At 35.2% G+C, this 27,341-nt stretch overlaps 1 protein-coding gene across 29 annotated transcripts in view; it reads left to right on the top strand.

The window, feature by feature from the left end:
- PTPRD (protein tyrosine phosphatase receptor type D) overlaps positions 1 to 27,341 on the top strand; it is a 1,161,500-nt gene that overhangs the window by 853,378 nt on the left and 280,781 nt on the right. For all 29 annotated transcript variants that reach the window (XM_030968017.1, XM_030968045.1, XM_030968047.1 and 26 more), the window contains one exon: positions 24,319 to 24,486. In XM_030968017.1, the coding sequence (XP_030823877.1) occupies positions 24,402 to 24,486 (85 nt within the window). In that variant the 5' untranslated portion in view covers positions 24,319 to 24,401. The remainder of the gene's footprint in view (positions 1 to 24,318; positions 24,487 to 27,341) is intronic.

Consider the following 27,341-nt stretch of genomic DNA (forward strand, 5'->3'; position numbering starts at 1 on the left):
CAGCTTGAAAAGGGCAGTTCATGAATACTACCATGCTAACATCGACAACATGAATGACCATTATGAAGAACTTGACATATGTGTAGAAGACACAGCCTTTCCAGAAGGCCGTATTAGTCCCTAATCGTTCATTTTCCATATCTCCGTAATGGAAACGTAAAAATTATGATAAAATTAATGAGGGAGAGAGAAATCCTTCTGAATTTTAATTTCATACTTCTCAGATTTGTTATATGTAAGAGCAGTTCTAATTGAATTTGTCAGATAAACAGACAAAAATCATAAAATGGCAGAGGGTAAAAGAATGTAGGAAGACACAGCATCCTAGCATGAGTTTTGCACTTGCTAGGTCACTCCACTGAGATACTCTCATTAGACATTGTTTAATAAGTTTACTGAGCTACTGATTAAGAAAATCAAACAGCACAGACCTTAAAAAAAATCTTCCCACAATCATGTACAGCAGGAACAACAGATAAGTGAATTGGTGTTAGGACATATTTACATTTAAGAAATATGTCTTAACAGTTTCCAGGATCTAGTGAGAGAGACTTGGTTTGTATTGGGTCGTTACTCAGTTAAAAATAACCTTTCCAGGTCATGTCATTTTGTTTGCCGCAGTGAAATAAGTTTATTTCAGCAGAATGAGGCCGTTATTAGCTTGGCAGAGTCCACTTGTCAGAATTTTATGGAGCAGAACACCGTTTGGCTTGGAAATTCAATAAATACTGTAATGTGAGAGGAGTTAAACTCCAAGGGCTGAAAGGGCACAGTCTTGGGAATTTGTCACTAATGTACTGTTCGACACTTCTGTTGAGAAAGTATCAGGATATATGACAAATGATAATTAAAAATCCTGCAGATCTCTCTCTCATGATACTAGGTGATGTTAAATATATGGACTGAATAGAATTTTTGTATTGAAGAAGATTAGCAGTAATGTCAAAAGCAAAAATAAATGCTTTGCACTTCTATTTTTACCTACTTTATTTCTTCTACATGCAGTTCTCCTAACATTGGGATGGTTTAACATGGTTAAAATATATCTACAATTAAATGTAGTTGAACTATTATTTTTTAAATTAGCATGGGAAAAATTTGCTCTGCCATGTGTATTTATCTGAAGTGTGGGAGGCTGATATTCTGTCTCCAGTAGGAAAGGAATAGGAAAACTAATTGCTCTCCCTGCAAGGTGAAACTATGCAATTCAGTCATGTAATAATTTTAGATGCAGGGATGAGGTAGTCAGCAAAAATGGTTGGGGTGCCCTCAAGCTATCCAGACTTCCTGCTTATGCTTGGAACACTATCATTTGAAACAACTTTCAAAGTATTGCCTGTTCAAACAAAAAGATTGCTTCCAGATGCAGTAATTTTAGGTTTCCAATCATATACAGTAACATTTATAGACAATGAGCTAATTAACCATTGAATATATGGCGGAATATTGATTGTGCAATGTTATTCTGTCAAGATTGGATGTTGTTTATTAAAGAAATGTACACCTGACATAGGTGTTACTGTCTGAACAGTGAAATGCTACTTGGAATGCCATGCTTTGTACTATGTACAAATCAGGTGAACCTATTTCAGTAATTTTGCCAAGTAGTAATACCAGGTAATTTCTAGAAGGTGAAGGATTCCCATGAGGAAATCAAGTGTTACATCACAGCATGAAACAATTTTTTAACATATTCTAAATTATATTATCTATCTTTTCTTGAATTTATTATTTTTCAGCTCTTTAATTTTTTTTTCTCATCTACAAATATAAATTGGGAGACAGTTAAATTTGAAGTAACCTGTATCAATTAAAAGCATTTCCTTCCTCTGCAATGTGACCAAGTCCAAAGAATATACTGTTGTTTATTTGACCAAAGTAGTATTATCTTCAAAATTACTTGGATAATGCTAACATGCTCCTTGGTATCACTATGCAAGTGGCATATGAGAGCAATTTGATTGTGTTTTGATATTCATGCCTAATTATATTTTATTTTATTTTATTTTATTTTATTTTATTTTATTTTATTTTATTTTATTTTATTTTATTTTATTTTATTTTATTTTGTTTTATTTTGTTTTGTTTTGTTTTAATTTCTTTAGTATGCTTTTCATTTTTCCTCCCAAATCCATTGTAATCTGCATCTCCTTTTCATTCTAAATAGAATTATCTTCTCTCCACTGCTTCTACTCACAGAAGTTGTGTTGTGGTTGATACATCTGTATGTACTATTCAGACAGATAACCTGTAGATCATAATAACTTGTTAATCTAGTTCTAGACAAGCACTGAGAATAGTCTCTGAACTTTATCTCACCTAGGATAGGATAAATCTCTTTCCTTTGCAAGTAAGTGTTCTCACATTTACTTTCAAAATAAGAGCATGCCTTGGAGTTACTTATTCATTTAATTGTACCAGAGTTCCACTAGTCCTAAAATGTGTCTAAATGTTGAGACTGCTGATTCATATGTTTTAATTATACCTTTTTATATGAATAAAATAGTTTTGCAAATGGCTTGCCATATACTCAAACTCCTTTAAAATTACATGAAATTACTTCATAAAACAAAAAGCAAATACATTATAATGTCCAGATTAATTGCTTTTGGTTAGTAGATAATGACTCTAGTTGGACACAGAAGAAATCATTCACAAATTAGTAATTCCCAGAAGGCATTTCAGTTGGGTAAGATGTGTACACTTATGGTATAGGGACAGAGCTTACTAAAAGGATCTGTTCAGTGATATCCTGAAGTAGCAATAAACAAACATACCAGAATAATTGACACAGTTTACTGGCATTTCACAGTTTATATGCTGTCACATCTATATTAGTTTCTGGCAGCTTTGCATACTGGTGGCTAAAGATACCTTGTTTTAACTCTTCATTCAGTGCACTTAGTGTTATCTTGATGTCTGGTGGGTTTTTTTGATTATTAGAACTTTTAAATAATAATTTTTAAAATCAGACTACTGCAGAAATTTTAATAAAGAAGGTTAAAAAGATAAAATTTTTATAAAGAAATAATGAATTGTTTACTCCAGAGTATTAAGAAATTATAACATTACATGCTGCTGGGTTTTATTGTTGTTTACAGAATACTTTCTCTTGGATCTATAATGAACTTTTCTTTGATCATTTTACTCTTTCAATCTTATTCAGCACTAGCAGGTACTGTACTTAGATCCAAAGGGCAGGTAGAGTTTTATATTTTGATTTACTTGATTTGCTTGCTGCTTTGGCTTCAGATAGTACAGTTTTGTGGGGTTTTGTTTGTTTTGTTTTGGTTTGTTTTGTTGTTGTTGTGGTGTTTTGGTGGGGGTATTCATGTTTTTTTTGTTTTGTTGCTTATTTTTTGTGTGTTTGGTTTTGTTTGTTTGTTTGTTTTTGTTTGCTGGTTTTGGTTTTGGTTCAGTTTAGTTTGTTTATTGTTAAAGTGCTGTCCAGGGGAAATAGAAAAGCTTGCTGTCCTAAGCACCTGAACCAATTGTCCTGAAATGATCTGAATATTTTATCCAGACAATATGCAATTTGGATTAATTATCAGTACTATCATAGATTTATGCTTTTGGAAAGAAAATAATATTTTTTTTTAAATACATGTGTTTCTAGTTGTTTTTTTTAATACAGATGTTGTTTGCTGTGTTCTTATTAGGCATTCTGAGATTTTTAGCTGCATCTAAGATGCACTAGGTGAAGCATCCTCCTCACATTTATGGCTGCAAGAGCCACCTGCTTGATTTATTTGTCACTAATGGAGAAATCTTTGGCACACGGTCATCTGGATACCTTTGTTTTGTCCAGATCTGGAAGATGGGTGGTGTTTGAAGAGCAGTACTTCAAGTATTTCTGAGACCTTACAGTTTGGTTGTTTTTCAGCCCTCGTGAGTGTTTCTTTTTCTTAGATGGTCACCAAGTGTAGAAGTGATCCCACTGTAGCAGCAGTTAAAATAACTAGAGAGAACATGGATGTTGGAATGAAGACATTATAGGCAGCACAGTAGTGGGTGCAGTGCTCTGAAGCTGACTCTGAAGGCTGCTGTGAAGCATCTGCATGTGGTTCATTGTTCATGGCAACCTTCTCTGCATGGGCTGAAGCAGGAGGAGTGCTGACAGAGCTGCTGTTGCTGAGGTGGTGTGATATTAAAGGAACTATTGCAATTCTAATTATGCACTCCTCATGCATTCTGGAGTGACTTAGAGTCTTTCATACCTACATGGTATCAAGTATAAGAAACTAGGAATTTAGACTATTTTAATGTGTTAAACACTCATTATTAGCCACATACAACAGTAAAAACTGTGCCATTAGTTACAATGAAATGTTACAGGTATTTCAACTATTGCTCTTCGACTTTATATTCTGAGCATCTTTGATATTCTGTTGTGTGAACTGACATAACCCCTGAATAAGTTGATTTGTTGTTTGACTTTTTTTTTGATAATTACTTTATTTGATTTTTATTTCCTGTAATCTCTTTTCCTACAACTTTTCTGCTGTAGTTGAGAAAGAACTCTTACTTAGATTATGCAGTGTCAGTCATCTAGTGTCCCTTAATTTTCAGAGTTAGTCATTAAAGCATAACATAATCTGAAGAAGCAAATGTTTAGGAACCAGGTGATACACTTTTATTTTACAACATATGTAGACAGATAGATAGATAGATTAGATAGATAGATAGATAGATAGATAGATAGATAGATAGATAGATAGATAGATCGATAGATAGATAATTTCTCCATCCATATATATAGAAGTGTATATGTACTTAAAAATGCCACATGTTTGAATCTGAGAGTGGTAACATACTTGATTGTCCATGGTAATGCTTTTTTTTCCACACTACTTTTAGAAGATTCTCGTGGGTCTCAGGACCAGCCGGAGGCATTGCTATAGTAGTTTGAAAATGTTCTCCCTAGCCAGAAGAACCAGTTGTTTGAAGTTAAGAGTAAAATGAGTAAGAGGTTATCCTTCTATGTATACAGAAGTTGGTCTTTTTCACTGACAATAAACAAAAAGCCATTCTCACAGTACATGTAGTTCTCATCTTAATCATCCTTTCAGCTCATTTTAGGAGCTAGCAACAATTACCCACCATTCTGTCTACCAGCAACTTACTGCTCATCTCTGCAGGCAAAGTATTCAAACTTTAGTTTTACATCTCTGAAAAGACAGTAATTTTCTGTGTCCTTGTTTGCCTACTGCCAAATTTCATGAAAGTTTAAGGAAAGCATATTCTGAATGAGGAATTAAAGAATCTTACATGGATTGTAAGACTAATGACATTGGTCAGGACAAGTACGTTCAAGCTTTGTATTGTATCAGTGCATACTTTGATATAAATGCCTCAAAAGATGTCTAAAGAATCACAACAGAAATAGGGATGAGAAGTACAAACTTAAGGGAATTAAACATGCAGACTAAAAGCATATGTGAGAAGCATACATGTTTTTCAAACATGACAGGATGCAGAAAAAAGGTCTGTGATTTTAGAATCTTGTCAAGTTGCACTAGCATTAGCAGCATTAAAATCAATAACATTAATAATAATAAATACAGTAGTTAGAATAAATAATATTTGGCTTTTAAAAGGAAGACCAAGTTTCATGTTTATAAATCTGCTGAAATACTTCTCTCGTGTTTGGTTCTTTGAATTTTACGGCATCAAAACTTCTCCAAAAATTAATGGAAATACTCTTGCTTTTAAATTTCAATAGTTGATGTGTTAGATTTCATCCGAAATAGTTTAGCTGTTTTGCAATCAAAATGAATCTTTCATTAACCTGAGATACTCAGTTTGTTTTTCCTAATGCAAACTTTTCATGGGTGTATGTTCTCAGAAATTCACAATGAGGGGAATAAAGAACACTTGAAAACACCTAAAAGTGTCTGGGATATGAAATACTGCAATGGCATGGGAAGGTTGACTGTAGTTGTGATTAACAGTAGGACCACTAGGGAAGCATCTTGATTTTGCTCTTCTACCATTGATTTGCAACTTTTCATGTATTACTTCATGTTTCTTGGTCTTGTAAATGAAATCTAACAGACTTAATGCTTTAATGTTGCTGATCTTAAAGAGATATTATTAGAGTCTGTAGATCATTATTCTTCTTCCTATATCAAATATGTAAATCCATCATAAAAAAACACTGATTTGGAAATAAAAGGATGTGTATTGTTGTGCAAAGTTTTGGAATCTATCTCAAAAGGGAGAAATGACAGCCACCTGTAGTAGTAACTTCCTACCCTACCCGTGAGGTCTGTGTACCTCGTGTCTTCCTGAGGACCCCCATTTTTTATTACTCAGATAAGTATTCAGTAATACCTGTTTTTGTGTATGTGTGTGATGATTGGTTGCTGATGGTAGGTTTTTATTCCTCTCCCCTCCTCAGAAGATTGCTAGAGTTACAATGATTATTTCTGTAAAGGATCCTGAAACTGCTTGGTTGTTTTTCTGTAGCCTCGTGATTTGAAACTAATGAGGTGATTCAGAAGTACCTGATTTGGACTCAACCTTCCATTTGCTCTTATTTTGAAGAATTTTCAGTGGTCTGTGGAGAAATTATCTTTACCTCTGTATAGTTTCCTGATCAAAAAGTTGAGACCTTACCCTATTTTCTGGCTACCCATATTCTACTCACTGAGTCTTACTGTATTTTTTTTTTATGTATGGATCTTCATTTTGTTTTGCGTTTTTTTTTTTTTTTTTATTAATTGCTTTTTATTGTTGCCTTGCTTTCGTTTCTGTTGGGTTTTTGTGTGTAAGATGTATTTAGAAACCACTTTTACTATGTAGACTTGCTTTTGAAGCAGTTTATTTCTACCAGAGAGGGTTGTTGAGGTCATCCACACTTAGAGTGAGAAGAAACACCATTTGCCACTACTGACTATTTCAGTTTGATTTTGATTATTGCTTTAGCTTTCTAACTTCAAATAAATTTTTGGACTTGTTAAGTAAAAACTGGGAAAACTAATTAAGAGAATGTCAAGATAAAACCTCTTCAGTTTTTGAAAACAATATTGATACTACATTTGCCCAGTTAAGACTAAAAGGGACAATAAACTGTTAGCTTTAGACTTGCTATAAACAAAAAAAAGGCTTTTAAGTTTACAAGGATACCATTGTTCTATTCTGTGTTATGGAGGCAGGACAAAAACAAAGAAAGAAGTTATTTACAAGGCAAAAATACTGAATTTAGGCAAATAATTTTCAACATTTAGCATTTATAAATGATTGTGTTGTATGGTAAAAATATATGTATGAAAGACCTCTCTGTTTCCTCTGAAACAACTGTGTACCATCTCAAAAGACTGCGCTATGATTGAGTGGCAAAATACAAGAATGCTTAAAACATTTTACTCTCAGCTTTGTTTTTGTGTTTGATTGATAGGCTAACAGATCCTAGGTTTCAGACTAGTTTTCCAACAAACTTATACTTGGTTTTGCCTTTTAGTTCTCTTCAAGTAGACTACCATTTAGACTGTTCTGGTGTTGAGATAATTTAATCTGAGTTTTTTAAGGAAGCTAGTACTGTTTACCAAGTAGTTAGCAATACTTCATGACAGACACTGTCAAAATCACTTGGAGCAGTCCATTGTAGTCATCCCATTTTTGTCAGTTTTACTGTGGTCAAATTTCTGCTTTTACAGAGGAGTTTCATGTTTACAGTTAGTGTTTGCTGCTGTGAGCAAAACCTGCTGGTCCAGGTTTTGACCGTGGTGTATATGTTGACTATTTTTTTTTCTGAAATAAAGAAATAGAAAGCAGCTTATTAAGAATCTGCTTTCTGCTTGTGAAGGAAGTTGGCAACATAGATAAATAATCAAATCATCAGTGGGTGCAGAAAAATGGCATGAATTGAAAATTCATTTCTGTGACTATAATGAAATTTTTGCAATTTACTATCAGCTTAATATGAAAAGGTGATTTTAAAATTGTCTATATTGGGATTTAATTTGTTTTCTGACATCAATGGTGAGATTATTTTAAAATATTGGTTCTAAAATAGTGTGGCTTTTACAGTATCAAAGAGTAGTGGTAGTACATATGGGCTAAAAGACTGCATTGTATTGAAGTTTTGGGGAGCAGGTTTTTTCTTAGTTGCAGGACAAGTAATTTAAATTGGACAGCCAGCTGAAATCCATGGTTTCATTTTAGAGCAAAGCCGTACTCAGTGGACTTTGCATTCACAATTTTTCTACCTATATTCTTTAGAATATAGATGAGATCTTGGATTTTGGAGAGCAAGGATGGTATTTTAGTCTTTTGGCTGTTAATGCTAATATAATCAAAGCAAGATTAAAAGAAACTCCTAAATCAAGAGACCATCTTTATTTTGGTTCTCTGATTTATGATTCTAAGTGATTCTATGTTCTTCACAGTCTCTATGTTCATCACAGTCTAGTGTATTTCCAAGGCATTGAAATTTACTCCAATTAATTTTTTCTGCAATATTATCCTTTTAACAAATAAAAAAATCAGGGAAAGTCCAAATGTATTAAAATTTATATTTCTGTTCTGATAAAGATTTGCTGAGATCCATAAAAATGTCTGTATTTTCTTTCTAAATTATTATAATTATTAATAACTGGTTTTAGTTTGCTTTTTTTAGAATGTATTGCTAAAATGTAATTTTACAAAGTTGAAGGAGCATCCTTTGTAATTCTACAGATTACTGATTCTACAGAGTACTGCTTCACGCTCTCTATATTCACATGACCTTTTCAAAATTTAGAAACACTTTGCAATTTTAGATTGCTTTATTTTTGTGCCAGTTTAGAACTAAGAATGAATTTCTGCTTCTTACAGACCTCTAATGTCCAACGTCCATGACCTGAATAATGACCTATATAGAATGAAAAAGAAGTGTAGAACTTCGCTGCCAGACCAGACATTTGAAATATGAGATTTATCTCTCACTTTTATACAAGGGATAATTATACCTATTTCTTACAATAGCTCTAATTGGTAAACTTAAGCAAGTTTTTCCACTTTCCAGGTAGGAAGAGAATATTTACATGACCTTAGGTCACATGTGTGGTTTTGTAGTCCTTTCCTGGCTTAGTTGGAAAGAGAATATTTATTAAGAAAAGGAATATGTCTAAGCAGTTTTTTTCACTGACTGGAGAACCTATGTGCTTTCACACTCACCTGTAGGAAGAAGTATACAAAACCATTCAGAAGGATTGTAAGCATTAAATAAACTGGAATTACAGCTATTATTAAGTGGAAGTCTCTCAAAGTTTCTAAGCAACATATCTGCTAATTATCCTAAAAATATATTTATCTATTATATAAAAAAGAAATAATTGCATATCCACCTTAAAGTTTTGCAATAAAATTTTCAGAATAATTTCTATATATAAAGTAAAAAATATTTATGTATTTGTGTATCCCATCTGCTGTCATGTCACTTTCTGCTGATAAAAATTCAACAGACTGTTTAGGTTCTTTGAAATGAGAACATAGTGGAAGTACTCTGGAGAATCCTTCAGAAAGAATTGCTAGCAAAAGCAGGTGTGTTGGGTAAGAGGTAGTATTTACCAGATTCAGTCCACTGCACTTCTCCTTGTTTGAAAGACATGTAATATATCTTTTAGATTTAGCGTTATATCTGTTTTTTCTTTATCATGTCAGGCTTGGGAAGTGAATATTATGAACTGCAAATAGTTTCTCTGAGACAAAGGTGAGCTCTGTCAGCAGAGCATATTGCATCATGGTCTGTCATTCACACTTCAAGACATTGAATAATAAAACAGTGATTTTACTCTGACTATTGATGTAATAGGTTTTGACTCTGATACAAGTGCCTTCCCTGAAGTTGTATTTTTTTTTTAATTTCATTCTGATGATTTATGGATGTATAAGAAAATGTATCTACATATCTGTAGAAATATACCTATGCAGCTAGATGTATCTCTGTGCAGAAATGCAGATTCACCACATACATTCTCCAGGCATTACGAAAAATTTAATTTATGTGTAGCTCAAAAGAGACATGCTGAAATCACCTTAAGGAAAAAATAAAGCTTCCTTTTAGTTCACGGTTAGAAGAGTGATTGAATTTGTGTGTGTGCGCCGTAACAGGGAAAGTCTTGCTAATAGATATATTTTTTACCTAATAAAAGTTCTTCAAGAGTGTCAGGGAAAAACAAAAAGGAGTCATTTAAATAGGTTCTCTTGTCAGTAGTCTAATAATTAGGCAGTCTGATAATTCATACTTCTTGCGGATGTGCTGTGTATAGACAAGTGTGGTGAAGACTGACCTCCTGTTGTAAAGTGGATATCCAGTTTTCAGGATGTGGAAGTAAGAATTCTCTTACAGATCCATTTTCAAAGGACATTTACTAGTATTCTAGTTCTCAGTAGAATGTCCCCATGACCTTGCTTAAAGGTGAGCTTGTTTGTTTTTTTTTTTAATTAATATAAAGATCTGCAAACATCACTTAGAAATTAGAGAACCATCCTTTTAGGCAGTGGAGGGATCAGCCCATTTATCTCAGCTGCTTAAACATGAATATTTGTTTAAATGTTTACTGACCTTTCTGCAACTAAGTGGAATATTGGGTGTCTTAGATTCAGTTAGGATTAGGGTTCAATATTGTGTCTGTGATTCTGAGTTAGGAAGGAACCCTTTTCTGGGAGTATTTATGCATACAGAGTTTGCTCATGATTGCAAATCCATTAGTAAGCCATAATTCACTTAACTTCCATGGATAACTGCAAAGTGATGGGATAGGAGTAGACACAGTTGTATGTGTGTGCAGGTGGATACTCCTACAGAGAAGTAGCACTCCTACAGAAAAGTAGCATAATCTTTCTGTGTGTTCATATTTTACCCTCTAACATAGATGTTACTTCCAACATATATTCACAGAGCTCCATTCTCTGTTTTCTAAAGGGAAAGATATTCTGAGGGATTTCAGTGTCTACATCTTATTAGATTTCACTGTGACGAAAAGGTAGGAAGCACTGAGGGTGACAGCAGTGATTACTAAGTTAGAAGTCTACTTAAGAGAAAACGAAATATGAAGAAGAACAGTGTGTCAGCAAATTATTTTTCTATTATACTTCTGTAATTAAACAGTAGCAGAATATTGAAAAATTATAGAATTGCTTAAGACACATAAATGGTATAAAATATTGGAATGTAATAATATTAAATACCAATAAATTATATTTGAGAGTCAAAATTGCAGAAATTATTGTAATCAGTTTGGTTATGATACTTTTCTTTAAAGTTTAATAAGTTTTGAATGAAATTCCACATTTTTTCATTCGTCAGTTCTATGCAGAGATCTGGTTTAATGTTATATATATTGATCTTACGTGTGAAGATTGGGGATCAGCATAAGATTTTTGTATATTTTTTTTTCTTTAGGAACTTAACGAAGTCTTCTTTTTACCTGCAGGAAGATGCTTAGAAAAAAAGAAAATAGAAGAACATTTATTCAAAATAATTTGAGAAAAATTTGCATTTTGGTTAGGATTTATCTGTTGCTGGATTGGCTGGATGGCTGTTTTGGCTGTTGTGTAGATGTGCTTGTTCAAGATCTCAACTACAGAAACAAAGTCAACTTTATTGATAAAAATTTTGAAAATTGATGATGCAATATAGGAACAAATGGATTACAACAGCACATTCCAGTACATTCCTGAATCCATAGATAAGATGTAAAACAAACTCTATGTAAGATCAATTCCAGTCGTCCTCCAAAATTAACTGTAACTTTCGGTATCTTGATAAATAAGTTTACATCTTTGTCTTAGATCCCTAGTTGTCTCTGACACAAAGACTAGTGGAAGTTTCGTCTGGAAATCTGGACTTTCCATTACAACACTTGAAATAAAATTGTTTGAAATAGAAGTGTCAGTGTGATACTACAACAGTTGTGACATGACTAAATTACTATATCAGGGCTGCTTATATTGTGGCCTAAAGATTATGCCTAAATATTAAAAAAAAAAAAAAAAAAAGGAGAGGTCTATTGGTTATAATGTAAAAATAGTGATTCACATTTATTTGATATTTAATGAGCTTACTTGCAAAAAATAATTCTTGAAGCAAATTATTTTATTTTTGGTTCCAGAGTCTTTAAAAAAGGAGAATGCAACAATGACATAATTTGTGGAAGTAGTCCTGGTTTCCACAGTGCTAATATAAGGAAATGATTGTGAAGTAAATTTTACGAAGAGTAAGGTAACAGTCTGCATACTGTGGACTTCAAAAGACTTGAAAGACTCATCTAGAGGTACCTAAACAAGAACACCTTTATGGGGTTTAGATTTTAAGGCATAAAAACACACCTACTTTTTTCCTCCTCTTATCCTGTGGCCTGTGACCTGCCTGTTCCTATTTAAACAAGCACTGTTAACCTTGTGCTGGCAGCAGTGGAAGATGTGCTGTATGCAGAGATTAGGATTAAGGAATTCTGCTTTTGGATATCAAGGCATTAGAGGTTGCTTGGGATACATCCTTGCGTTTTCTCACTTATCCAGTTGTTTCTGTTGTTCTAATTTATAAATAATAAATAAAATCATAATTCTCATATATCATCTAGCACCTTCAGTGAGCAAACCATTCAAACCAGTACATCAGATTGACAGCTGAATAAGTTTCTTTAGTAGGAAACCTCTTTTAAAATTGAGGGCTTGCTGCAGTATGCAGAGCACTAAGGAAAGCAAATACTCAAAACTTTTTTCTCCTAACTTCTAACCCTTGAAATCAAAAGCACATTCCCTACCCACTCATTTGCTGTTAAACCTCATAAAAAATGAGTCACTTTTCTTGGCAGAAGGCGATTTTAACAACATTATGATATACATAAAAGAGAGTCTGAAACATGAGCCCAAACTTGGACATGCCACTAACATTTTTTTGGCCTTTTTACATATGCTGCTGAAGTTATGCAGAACATCCATAATGTGTACCTTTCTTTACAGTTTGGGTTTTTTTTTTACACTGAAAAGTAGGATTGGAAAATGTTTTGAAAAATGTTTCTGTTTACTAACAACAAAGGTCCCAAAGTCATTCACATCTGTATACTTCACATGAGGCTTTTCAAGATATTGAAAAATTGGTTACAGCTGGCTGCACACTCTGACAGTTGAAAATAAAACTCCCATACCAGTCATAACTAGCAATTCAATTTAACTTATGCACAGTGAGAGCAACAAAATGTAGTTTCTTTCCAAAGAGGCGACAGTGCAGGCAGAACTTCTACAGCTGCCTTTCATGCATTGATAATTAAAAAAAAAATCAAAACAAAATCCCTAACTGAAAAATGCATCCTCCCTTTATAATTATCTATTTCAAAGCTGTAATCGAGCATTTCATTATAAAGATGCTAATCAATCCAGAACAATACTCCTGGGGCAGCACACACACCCAGAGACATATCAGTTGTTACAGAAATTCTGCAGAAACTTTACTAGGTTTATAATAGTTGCTCATGCATTTCTGTTATGAAAGATGAAACTCCCACAAGTGCCTTGCAGTGTTCCAAATAGAACATTAGGCTCATCTTCTAGCCTTTAGATGTGTTGAAAAATAGTGCTTTGTTATTAGGATAAAGAACCAGAATGCACTTATTAAAAAAAAGTTTTAATTCATCTAGCCAGATTCTTAGTTAAAACTAATGATTATGAGTAAATGAAGCCAAAAATTGAATTGTCTTTCTAGGCTGTATTAGATTTTGTTTTTAAAATATTTCACATATTTTATGCAGCTCTCTCTAAAATTTGTTATAGAGATTTTATCTCTGTGAGATAAAATTCCAGAGGAATATTTGAGCCTTGTGTTCCCACAGCCCTCATTCATGGTTTAATGTGTACAGCCTTGGGATATCCACAAAAGACTGGCAGTCACAACCTTGTGCTTCATGTGGAATTTGAGTGTCACCTGGGTGACATTTTTCTGGGGAAGGAAGGACATAAACATTTTTCTGCTTGTGTTTGGAAAGCAGTGTTGTGGTAATGTGGAAGCTAATGATGCTAATGGACAGTAAGATTATATGGCATGTTTCCTCCAAGTATTATAAATAGTTTTGTTTTATGTTCTAAAAAGAGAATTAATGTATTCTGAGTCTTTGAAAGTCCTGAAATACTTTAATGTGACTGTCTAAAGGCTTAAAGTTACTGTCTACTTCTGTAATGTCAGTCTATGGTATTTTTCACAGAATGTGCGGGTAAAATTCTAAAATGTTGTTTGAAAGCCACCTGTATGAACTTTTTAATATTTCATTAGACTCAATATTTTCTCAGTTGGATTAGTAATGAAACTAATTCTCCACTTTCATTAGTTCATTAGTTTAATTTAATCATGGCTAAATAATAAGTATTGTGTAGCTGAAAGAGAAACTTTTTATTTAGTTTGAATCTCACAGCAGTATGTTTACTGATTACTACTTTCCATCTAGAAATTCTGGATATGAAAATGCTGAAAGCAGAGAGAAAATGCAGAAGTCCTGGAAGCCTTTGTGTATGAGGCATGTCTGAAAGGCAGAGAGAGGTTATCTCCTACTTCTATCTTTTCATGCAAATTTGAACTCTGCAGATCAGTTCTTTTTGTAATTGTGTGTGTGTGTGTGTGTGTGTGTGTGTATGTGTGTGTGTGTATGCAAGTGTGTATTTGTGTATATTCTTAAACATTTACTTTACCGGATGCTAAGTGTATTGTTTTAGCTGATATCTGCATTTTTTTATTCCTTCTGATGCTGAGATTATGAAAGATACTCAAAATCTGAGTGACAGGGAGCTGCAATCTAAGACACCATCTTCTTTGTTTTCTCGTCTGTGTATTTTTTATGATAGGTGACAAACATAGCTAGGATAATAACCTTCCTTTTGTGTCATATCTTCAGTCAGTTTCTTTTTTATGACTTTTTACTGTTCATTTAGAAGACAAACTATGAGTAGTACCTGCAGTTGGTTATTTCACCAATTTAATCTACTGTAATATTTCTTTCTCTGATTTTTCTTGCTCATTTATGAAACAAAAAGCAACAGGTTGCTTGTTTCAGAAATTGTGTCATGTTCATAAGCAGTGAGAGAGATAATTGAGCATATATATGAACAACTGGTATGCAGGAAGTTCTTTAGAAGGATAAAACTGCTCCAGTATATGTGCAGAAAAACAATTTTTGCTAAATGTGGCCTCACCCTGTAGCATTGTGGAGTGTCCTAGCCTCATCACTATACTGTTGGTATATATGGTGTATAAGTTGCAGAGATATTTCCACAGCTAGTTAGTTTTTCTCATACCCTTTATGAAAATAATGTTCATTTGGGTGGTAGCACATACTCTCACTTTCTTACTGAAAACTGACAAAATATACTGCAAAAGAAGGTGAAGGTTATGCAATGTCAATATGCAATTAACACTTAGGTTAGAAATTACCAGCTTGTTGCTAAGGCCAACATATTTGTAAGAATGAACTCACAGTTAGTTTTTCATTAATATCATCAACCCAAAAAAGATGAGTGCTTGGGAAGCTGTGGCAGGACTTAGATTTGAAACATTCTTGCTGAAATATTTCCTGAGAAGAATATAAACCCAGTGAAGAATATATGGAAAATACATAATTGCATTTTAATCTATGTTAGTACTCTGTTACAGAGTTGTAATAGGATGAACCACGGGCCTAAGAGGAATTTTTTTTGTCATGTTCTTGTAGCTAAGACATATGAGTGCCAAGTTGCCTGGGCAAAACAGGCAATGAATGAACACTCTGGGTATGGGAGCTGCACCATCAAAGTGCAGAGAAAATCTTAAAGTCAAAAATGAGAAAGGAGTACAGGTTAATGCTTTGTACAGTCTCTGGTTGTTTAATGTTTAGTAATAGGTTTCACAGAGGAAATCTTTTGTTGATCTCAGTTGGCTTTCACCAGATCAAATACAAGAGGATTAAAGTTTCTGCTTCTCACTTCCCATTTGAAGGGGATTGAGCACCTGAAATGCCAGTTCAGGTGGCCCTACTAAGCCACTTATTTCTTCTTATTACAGATAAATATATAGTAGTTAATGAGGTCTGTAAAGAAAAACATGCTCTGAATCATGCTGTCTGGCTGATGATTTCATCATTTTATTTGATATCAAACAGGCTTGTCAATATTATGACATTAGTTTGGTGTCTAAAAATATACCGATTCACTTGGTACTTTCTTTAATAAGGAAATCTCAGCAGTAAAATATCTGCAGGTTGTTATTGCTTTTTAACTCTCTTCTCAGAGTTTATAACATTATTTTTACTTTTTCTCTGACTGTAGTAAAGGATGGATTATATTACAAAGACACTTTGCAGTTGTCATCTTTTTTCCAAAAGAAAACCTGTGAACAACCATGCACGATTATGCCAAATCTTAGTATGGGAAATGCATAGTGCTTCTATAGCTTCAGGAAGTTTTTGTCTTTTATTGCCAAATAATTTTATAATGCCAACTACTTTTGAAAAATAACCATTTCAGCTCTCCATCTCTTCCTCTAATACAATTGTATTGCCATCAGCAACATTATAATAAAGTGCAGTCAGGCTAAACTAGCTGCAGCTGGATTGCTGTCCTCTGTGTACTGCAAATTCACTGTCTCAGTCAGTCATGCTTCAATCTGATTAGCCTACAAGTATATTAGATAGTTTTGAAGCAAAACCATTAAGTGAAAAGGAAAAAGAAAAGCTATTAAAAAAGAGTTGCAGAGAACAGAGAAAAAATGCATTGTAATAGTGAAGTTATATTTGATTTCTTAGCTCCAAACGTGCAAATATATTTCTAGTTTTATCTTAATATCTGCAATACCTGGTATGCTTCAACCATGCCTGATCCTAAAGGTGAGGAATAACCTGAATTTTTTGCAATAGCCCTGCTGAAAAATATACAGGAAGGGCAAAATTCTCCTGAAAATAAGATGGCTGTTTAGATATAAGCAATATTAATGTGTCTGTGTCATGTGCATAGCAGTGGAGCTGTAGAATCATTCTTGTTGCTAGGTCATCCACATACCTAGCTCTGTGGAGAAGCAGGCCACAGACAGATGCCGCCTCTGTGGTCTGAAAACTCAGCTGCTCATGATGGATGCTAGCTGCTCTTGGTAGTTTTGCTTTTTTGTAAGAGCGCTGGGAGTGTGTGCCTGGAAGCTGGTGTTGGAGACCCTTTTCCTGGGAGTGTCTGATGAGTATGTGGTATACGGCACAGTGGCTCTAAGAATGTTTTTGTATGTGGCTCACATAGTCATAGATCTAGCCTCTTCTAAGAGGTGGTAGTTACACAGTTCCAGTGTTGTTCAAATAATGTAACAGACAGTCAAAGACTAACAAACTGTGTATGGCAAATACCCTAGTACTAATTATATGTTCTTTCACTTTTTGTTATTTTGAGGCAAACAAGACAAAAATCAGTCTGTAAATGTTTTTGCTTAAACACAGTCATTTGTATTGTTCTTAAACCAGATTTCAGAGGAAACAATTAATATAATCATAGCATCCAGAACAACTTATGTTGGAGAAGAGATTTGAAATTGAGTCCAACTGTTAATGTAACACTAAGTCCATCATTAAACCATGTCCCTAATCATTGTGTTTCCGAGTCTTTTGAGTATCTCCTGGGCTGGCAACTCAACCAACTTCCCAAGGAAGACTGTTCCAATCCTTAGCCTGAAATCCATACTAAGGTGTCTGGAACTATCTTACTATGGTTTCAGTTCAGTGAAGAAATTTTTCCTAGTATCCATTCAAAACTTCCCCTTGTACAACCCAAGACAGTTTATTCTTGCTGTGTTGAGAAAAGCCTGATTCCCCACCTGGCTGCACTCTCCTGTCAGGCGGCTTTAGAGACAATAAGGTCTGCCCTGAGCCTCCCTTTCTCCAGGCTAAACATCCCCAGCTCCGTGAGCTGCTCCTCATAGGACTTGTGCTTCAGACCCTTCCCCAGCTGTTGCCCTTCTCTGGACACATGCCAGCACTTCCATGTTTTTCTTGTAGTGAGTAGCCCGGAACTGAGCACAGGATTTGAGGTGTAGCCTCACCAGTGCTGAGTATGAGGGGACAATCCCTGCCCTGCTCCTGCTGGCCACACTATTGCTGGCACAGGCCAGGATGCCATTGGCCTTCTTGGCCACCTGGGCACTGCTGGCCCATGTTCAGCTGCTGTCACCAGCACCCCCAGGTCCTTTTCCTGTGGCAGCTTTGCAGCCACTCTGCCCCAGCCTGTGGCACTGCCTGGGCTTGGTGTGACCCAAGGGCGGGACCCAGCACTGGGCCTTGCTGAACCTCACACCACTGGCCTTGGCGCATGATCCAGCCTGTCCAGATCCCTCTGCAGAGCCTTCCTGCCCTCCAGGAGATCAATAGTCGACAATGGCATCCAACTTGGTGTTGTCTGTGAATTTATTAAGGGTTCGACCCCCTCATCCAAAACATCAGTAAAGATATAGAACAGGACTTGCCCAATATTGATCCCTGGGGGACACCATTAGTGTGTGACCTAGTGATTCTAGACACCTTAGTATGGATTTCACCTTGTTTCTCTTCTGTGGCTGAAGAAAGAGTAAAATAACAGCGTAGCCTAGATACTTTAGCCTTTTTTTATTTTCTTTTTGTAAGCTGCTGCTCTTTTTCCCCTTTTCTGTCTATCTTTCTGTCTGCTTGGATGTTCGTTTTGGTTTGTTTTGTTGTTTGGTTTTTTTTAAATTTCTTTCTTCCTTTTTTGTTTACTTGGTTTGAAGTTTTTGATTTGGGTTTTTGTTTGTTTTTTGTTTTGATTTGTTTTTTGTTTGTTTGGGTTTTGTTTGGGTTTTTTATTTTTAGGTCTGTTGATTTTTATTTTAGCAAGTGTCAGAATTGAGTTAGCTTTCTTTAATATGTGCGAAGTCAGAGCTGGAGTGTTTTAGGGTTAATGTATGCAAGTAATGTACAGGAGTCAAGACTGGGGTATTGTCAGAGTTTGTGCTTATTCAGGCAAGAAGTCAGTCTTAGTGGAAGATGTTTCATTTGTCTGCTTAATATCTGTGGCTTTGTAACATGGTTTAAGTTATTTCCATAGATTCTCAATAATACATGGCTTTAATATCCATAGACAGATAACATGGTATGCTTTTCTCATCTAGCAAGACTATTTCTAGCTCAGCACTTCAGCCATTGCCATCACAAAGTTTTTTCCTTGAGCCATTATTTGGAGGCACCAAGTTAAGAAGTTAGGCAGTGTTCTAATGATTTGTTTCTGCATCATGTTCTGCATAAGAAAAGTTCTTATGATCTGAAGAAGTGACTAAGATGGCAGAAGTTGGTAAGGATTGAGACACCTGTCAACTTGCAATTGGTATTTTAATCCATGATTTAGAATGGAACTGAAGCTGTATAAACATCAGGCTAGGCAAGGTTTTCTCTGTATGGTTTAAGATTCCATATGAACATAAGTGTTTTTGTAAGCAAAAAACCAGAAACCTTTAACAACTTTCTAGATGAGAAAAACATCCCAGTGATGTGATTTCAAGGTACCTTGCTGTTGTTGAGTTGATTTAGTCACTAAACAGTTTAATCTGTTTTGTCAGTTATCAAATAATCTACTCTGTTTTTCATGTTAACAGAGGACTCTTTGTTGAAGTTTAAAATAGAATTACAATGTAGAGTCAGATTGATATATTGTTTTATAGAGGCAAATGTCACCTAGCACTGCACTCATTTGTGCTTTTATAGTGATGTAGTTCAAATGCTTGCATGACATCAGAAACCTACCATTTTAGGATGGGTGCTCATTCATCTTGGAATAACTGTAAGAGAGAAATTCAGCAATGATAGACAAGCATTAGGGTGAATTGTTATCCAGAGAAAGAGAAGACTAAACTTCTCAACACTCACCACAGCTGTCCTTCAAATTTCCCTAATCATGTGTTTGTAGTTTGGATTTTTTAAGACTAAAAGCATAATGAAACATGGAACTTTTCCAGCAGGTCGGCTATGAAAACATTTATCACGTTCAATCAATAAAAGAGCAAGCAAAATGTGGAACTTCTGCTTTTGCCAGTTGCCCTTATTGCTTTGGAAAATAAATGTAATTCTCTTTAAAAGACATTGTTTTACCTAGAGGTATTTCTGAATTGATTTTGATTAAAGAGCCTATGAGAATTAATTTTATGCATTATTTTCTATTTTTTCTGGTAATGATTCAGCTGTCAGTTAGGTTTTTGCAGCCAAGATTTTTTCTATGAATTTTTATTCATTTTATTTTTAAGGAAGGGTCATGATTGATATGCAAATACAGGAAGTATTTACACTCTTTCCATCACTAGTTCTAGGAATATTTTAAATTCATTTTTTGTATTTCTTGTCTTCCATTTCCATAGTATTAAAAGTGTGGCTTGGAAATGGGTGTAATTCAGGATTGTGGATGTGATGAATGAAGTGTAAAAACAGAATTTCAGCACTGTCTTCTTTGCTTCCTTGTTTTCTTAGAGAAACATCATTTTTGGTGGTTTTGGTGGGTTTTTTTTTTGGTTTTGGGGTTTTTTGTTGGTTTTTTGTTCGTTTGTTTCTTTAGTTTTTGTTTTTTGTTTTTGTTTTTTTAATATAAGGTGTATCCAGTTACTTTCCTATGGGCAAATATACGGAGTTTCTATGGAAAGTCCTTGGGACAAACCAGCGATGACCATGAACTAAAATCATATCTCTAAACAATTTAACACTTTGGAAAAGTTGAACCATGAATCTTGTTTGTAGCACAAATAAACTGTCATCCCTTCATAATCCCTTTCTTCCAAAATTTTGTAAGTTACTGTTTGCTTCATTATTTTTGTTAACGTGGCTCCCTACCTGTATTATGAGTTCTTTTGTGTCCGTGTTCAAGGCTTTTCTGACAACTCTTCCCTGCTGTGCTGAATTTCTGTGTCAGCAAGCATTTAAATTCACATTCCATCATGATGGAAAAACAAGATGATAAAAAAAAAAAACCCAGCCAGTATTTACTTTTTTTTTGGTGGTGGGGAGGGGGGGGGGTGGGGTTATTTTTTTTTGTTTTGTTTTGTTTCTAAAATTTGCCCCCAAGTGTGCATTTCCTATAACTGTCTTGGAGCAGGAGCCATCTTGTGAGTACCATGATAGTACCTAAAAGATTATTTTTGCTACTAAAGTTAACAGATTGCAGGGAAGCATTTCAGTGATCAGATGTTTCATTCACCCAGTTGATCCTTTTGAGGATAATTGGTGCACGTGCCCATGCCCTGGTACTATCAGCTGCCGTGCTCCTGCTGAGGAGAATTCTTTTTTGTCTCTACATTGAACACTCTGGAGAGCTGCACATCTGCACTTTTACTGATCCTATTAATAGATGCTGTTAATCGGGGAAAATCTATCCTCTTACTCACTTGTGTATTATTGTTGGATATATTACCTAGTTTCATAGATAGCTCTTTTAGAGATGTTGAAAGAGTAATTTCCAATAGAGTTATTGGAAGAGTCATTTCTGATTATTTAATACAGCAGTTATACAACACTTCACCTAAAATAATAACAGCTTTTATTAAAGATTCATAAAGAGAAATTTTCCAAAGAATTGTTGACTTCTCTGTAGTTATTGTGATCATGTGCCAAGGAGAAACCCCATCTTGCTGCCCTGGTGCAGTGTGAATGTTGTAGTGAAGGGGCTTCTAAGTGAGTACCTCACCCAGGATTAATTCTGCAAGGCAAGTATTGTTCCTCTGATGACAAGGCTAGTGTAACCTGGTGCTGCAAATGCTGTTTGTGTTTTCACTGTCTTTGATACCACGCTCGGGACATAACAAACCATCATCAGGAGGAAATAGGAAAGGAAAGGAACCTAATTTGATTTTTAGAATTAATAATGCTTTAGATGAATCCTTCACTTTGGAACTACTAAGGTGGCTTGATGTGGAAGCTGATAGTTGTCTTGGTTATTTCATTTAGTCCTTTTAAGGAATTGCATCTTCATGTTAGTTTTTACAAATAAGCCTATATACTATGTGATATATCATTGTTGGTACAGTTGTCAGTAGTAGGGTCTGAAGATTGTTTTCCTTGTGGGTAAAGCAGACTTTTGTGGAGAACCTTGATATTACCTGAATGTCTCTTGGCTTGCTTCTCTCTGTGTTACCAGCCCTTCACCTGCCTGCCTCCATTAACAGTGTTATCTTCAACTTGAAAGAAAAATCAACCACCATCTTTAGTCTAGTGCTTATGTTTCCCTGAGCTAGAATACTGGAAGTTTACTTGAAGGCCCAAGCAGGTAAGAAGGGAGAACAAGCAACAAGTAAAGAGTGTCCTGGAAACCTTGGTGTGTTCATCAGGTTAGCTAAAGCCATGACTCTTGGAAACATGAAAGAAAGGGAATACTGAGGGCTTTCATTTTATCACCTGAGTGATAATGAATATTACCTTCAAAGCAGACACAGAGTGCAGTGTTACCAAGTGGTTGTTTGTGCATTTAGAATGAGAGAATAGAATAAGGTTTCACTGGAAAAAAAAAAAAGCTCTATTCTCAACATTTTCTTTGCCAAGTTTTGTGATACATCCCTTCATTTGCAGACAGCTTGTGGAGGATGAGTGCAAATTCATATATCAGGACCATAAAGTTTTTAGTTTTTAAAATTCTCTTTTCCCCAGGCAAACTAATATTTATCCTGTTAGCCACCACATTTAATATTTTGATGGGAGTGCTTGAAATGTATGAAAATATTGTGCCCCAGTGCCCCAATTAAAAAACTGTTGTGTAAAACAAGCACCTTTGTGGTCACCATTTTTTCCCCTTCTGTGCTCCCTTTGTTAATTATCAGTATTGTAGTATTGTTTCCTCTCTGCTTCTGCTCCTGAAAGGAGTAAGGGAGTACTTAGTACCCACCACATTTCTCTGTTCACCTTCACATATCAACTGGTATGGCTGTGTACTAATGAAGAAATAGTTTTGTTCTTAAGTGAGCTGCCTGTAGAGATAGTTCAGGGCTCCCCTGTAACTCCTGCATTCCAGAAGAAGCAAAATAAAAATCACCTTTTCCTTGAAAGTACATTTCATGCATCTCCATCTTTGTGATAGTATTGGAATCATTACACAGCAGTTGGCTCTGATACGCTTGCACAGACACAAATTGAGTCCGACAGGACTGGTGTCTCATGGACTTTGCTGTCATTTGAAATGCTGGCATGAAGATGGTAGTGATGAAAGGGGAGAGCTGGTGCCTTTAGCATTTTGCCTATGAAGATTTCTTAGGCTTCTATTTTTTGATAGCAGTCGCCGATTCAAAAGATCTACAAAAGAGATTTGTAACATAGTGTAGATTTCTACCAGCTGCTCATGTCTTTTCTTCCTTGAGTAAATTCTTTTGAGCATTTCTCTGTACTGAAAATGGGCTCTTTATGCCACCCACAAAACTGTAAGATCTATTTAGTGGAATAATAATTAGTATACTTTTTTCTCTGCCCTCTTGGTTTTCATCTTTACTGCATAGAAGCCATTTGTGTGGTAATGAAGAAGGTAGAATCAAACTTAACAAAGCCTATATGTTGCCGATCCTTCAGAAAGTATAATTGTTTGTCATGTTATTTTAGTGCCAATGTCACACTGCTTAGGGATATCTCTATTATTTCCTGATGGAGGATGAAAAAGATTTTTATATTCCTTTATTTCTGTTCATGTGGCATATTTGGACAAGGATAAAACTGTTTTTCAAGTCAGGTACTTGAGCTGTGGTTCTACCAGTGTATCATATTCAATTACACATTGTAATAAATTAGATGGATTGAATTGAGATCTCAGCCCTTTATTCAATGCCAGATTTCTGTTTTTCTATTAGGCATAATTCAGATATGTGCAGGAAAACACAACAGGAGTTTTAACCTTGGAAAGTTGCTGAACAATGCAATATGTTAGTAATAGGTTCTGAAGTGGATTTTGTGGTGTTACTCTTACCAGATGCCAGGGCATCAACTCCCTGTTGGCATGTGGATTTGTTATGGATATCTGAGGTGCTTTGATTACCTTCTTGCAACATGAGTTCCAGTGATGTCTTAAACATTGTCATACTAGTTTCTTTGGTTTAGGACATGCTGTAGTTCTAACTAAAGATTCAGGATGTGACAGTTGCTTGGTTATGTGGTAAAGGTACACTAAGAAATGTGTTCTAACAGTGCTAATATTTACTGTGTCTTGGATCTTCTTGTATATACCAGTAGCTTGAAATTAATTATGTTTCTTCCCCTTTCTGCCTTACCATTTGTCTTTTAAAATTGTTTTGCCTCAAATTGTGAATATGTAAAAAAAGGAAAACAAAAACTCTAGTCTATTTTTGCTAATTGTATTTTTATCTATTCACAGGCTCTGAAAATACTTCATCTGAAATTTCAGACTGGAGAGACTCGCAGTGGCTTCTAAGCCAGTGAGAACAAGGCTGCCAAAGCATGCTGGTGCCAAGCTGTCGGATGATGAACATAGTCAGGCCAGTGGTGGTGCTCCTATGCTTGCTGCTCTATGCTGATGCTGAAAGTAAGCTTATTATTCATTTATGCTTAGGTCTTGGCCATCATGTGTGGTTTTGTTTTCAGCTGGTGGTTACTAAGAGTCTCAGAATTAGTTTCCTTTTGAGTGATTCTTCAAAAACTTTGAAGTGCTGTCTAGATCACAACCAGTATATGAAAAAGATTGTTTATGCAACTTCCTTACTGTTTATTGTTCTTAATGCCCTTTTCTTAAGCATGGAGTGGTTCATGTAAGATGGTGAAGACCACTGTCACAAAGTTACAGTCAAAAAAAAACCAGCCTTGCTCACCAGACATTGGTCAACTACCTTAAAGACATCTGTCATTCTTTGAATATTTCTATCTTAACTTCGATTTAAAAAAAAATACATCCCCCTCCCAATTAATATTCCATCCAATTAAAATTCCTGTCCCTTTGTAAGTGCTGCAACAGCCGTTCTAATGTATTATTTCCGACAGCTGTCACAGAGTACAGTATCCAAACAAATCAAGCAGAACTGACAGCTTAGTGGCTGGCCTAAACATGTGACAATTCAGTGAGGAAAGGCACCTATGTTTACTTGTACTGAGGAGAACCTGCTCGAGTTTGGTCAATTAGGTTATCTATTAATGGGAAGATAATATCTTCTTTTTAATTAGGAAATCATTAGGTCTGCCTTGTATACATGTGCTCCTTCTCCCAGCTGTTCTTTGGCTTTTTCCACAAGTAATGTGCAAATGAGAAACACCATTTGCTTTCCACCTGTTGATCTGCAGGTTTGCTGCAAGCTGATTGTTAACACTGGCTACAAGCTGACTGCTAACATTCACTTTGTTGAGGGATATTTTCCTCCTTTTCTAGTAGTTCCTGACTCCATGCAGACACATGACTGATCAATAACTTTGTTTCAGCTCTGTCTTTAGAAGACTTCTGTGTTTTTTCACACATGTGGTAAATTAAGTAGAAGCACAAAGTAATAGAATCAGGTTTAGTAAGGTTACGTGAATCAGTTTTCAATAAATGCATACAGAAGAGTTCTTCATCCCCCCACTTATCACCTGCACTCCAGGTATACAGAGTCACAGCAGTAAAAGAGATACCAAAATTTTTCAGTTTCATGCATAATAAGCTTTCCTTCTTTTAAGTGCAGATTTGTGAAAGTGAAGTAAATGGAGGAAAAAAGGACAAAATATACATGTTTGTTGTGTACTGACAGCTGAGATTCTTTGGCCCCTTTCCAGTTAGATAATGACCAGCTGGGATGATTGTGTCTAAGGTGAAGCCAAGGACATTTTAACACTTTAGCCAGCAAATAATTAATTGGGAAGTGGGCCCATATGTTGGACAGTTTTGTAGTTGTAGTATTCCACCTATTTTAAAAGTTGTAAGAAGCACAAAGATTAGTTTTTTGTGATAGTTTCTCTCAGAATGAAATTATGATTTTCAAGTATTTAATGCACGAGCTTTTAAGTGGCTTAAATAATTATATACATAGACGCAAATGGTATACATTATATGGTATTAATTAAATTGTGTGTCATATATATGTTTATGTGACTCCACTTAATATTGCATTTATACTGTTAATGTTAAGTTAATGTTCTTCTATTTTAGTAATTTCTTTGAGGGTCATGGTATAGTCACATTTTCATCTTACACACAGTACTTTATTTGGGACATACACTGAATCTCCACAGACATAGTTATTTTATAGCCTGGGTGAGACAGGACAGCATCTGTGGGCGTTGTGTATGCAGACACACAGAAAGATGTGTCTTCGTCCAGGATTAGCCCTCCTTGCCTGAAGAAAAGTTCCTCTGTGCTGGAGTTGGCTCTGCCCTCTGCTCCTGCACATACTCTTGCTCCTGTTTTGTCTTGCACTTTCTAGAAAGGCCCAGGCCCTACTTTGACCTAGTGCTTTTCTTGAAATTCTTCACAAGGAGTTGCAGGACCACATTACTTCATTTTAATGGGAAGAGAACACAGAAGGTGAGACAAAGAGAACAAAAAAATTTGTCAATTTTTTCTCTGTCACCCTCTAAAGACTATGCTTTCCTTTTTTTTTTTTTTTGCCATTATTCTCCAGTTGCTAACATCAATGCACTGCAGAAGAGAAGATATATCTAAACATTGACAGTACATTGTAAACTTTCTAGAGTAGTTGTAAATGAGTGAGGAACTCATGCTCTTCCAGTCTCACTGTCAAATCACTGTGTCTGGGATTCGTAGCACCAAGTAGCAAGACAGCTTAATGCTACTGAACTGGTTCCTAGTGGTAGTCCTTAGAACTTTTTGGTTTACATACAACCTACACAATTGAGAGAGGGAGGGAATGGGATACCTCTATTTCTCTTAATCATTGTGAAAGACCCCACACTCTGAAATATGTTGGCGTGGGCTGATAAATGTACTGTGTCAACAAGTATATGTGCAAATTAGATTTTATTCTTTTAATCCAGAAACTAAATTTACATTGAATGAGAAAAGTCAGCAAAATTAAAAGGTGGTGAAACTACCTTAGCTGTTTTTTACCTTTTGATGTTAGTAAGTATGTGGTAGTTGTAAATACAAGAAGCGAAAAATCTCAAGTATTATGAGTATTTTTTTAGATGTCTTCTTTTATGTTTGGTATTTGTGAGTTCAGTGTACACTAAGAAGGAGTAAAATACATTTTCACTGAGGAAAGAGAGTACTTGTTCATTAGTCTTTATTGGGGAGCAGCAATCTGCTAATCTACAGTGTTTTTCATTGGGTGGGATGTTCTCAGTGGTGTAAATGGCAATGCTTCACCACAGCTACTGAGAGATCAGTGATATAGTTTTGTTTGTCATAAGATAAGTACTGTTTTTTTTCATGTTGATTTAAATGAACAGTAGCTATCC

The sequence above is a fragment of the Camarhynchus parvulus genome, chromosome Z (assembly GCF_901933205.1).
Source record: "Camarhynchus parvulus chromosome Z, STF_HiC, whole genome shotgun sequence".
NCBI lineage: Eukaryota > Metazoa > Chordata > Aves > Passeriformes > Thraupidae > Camarhynchus > Camarhynchus parvulus.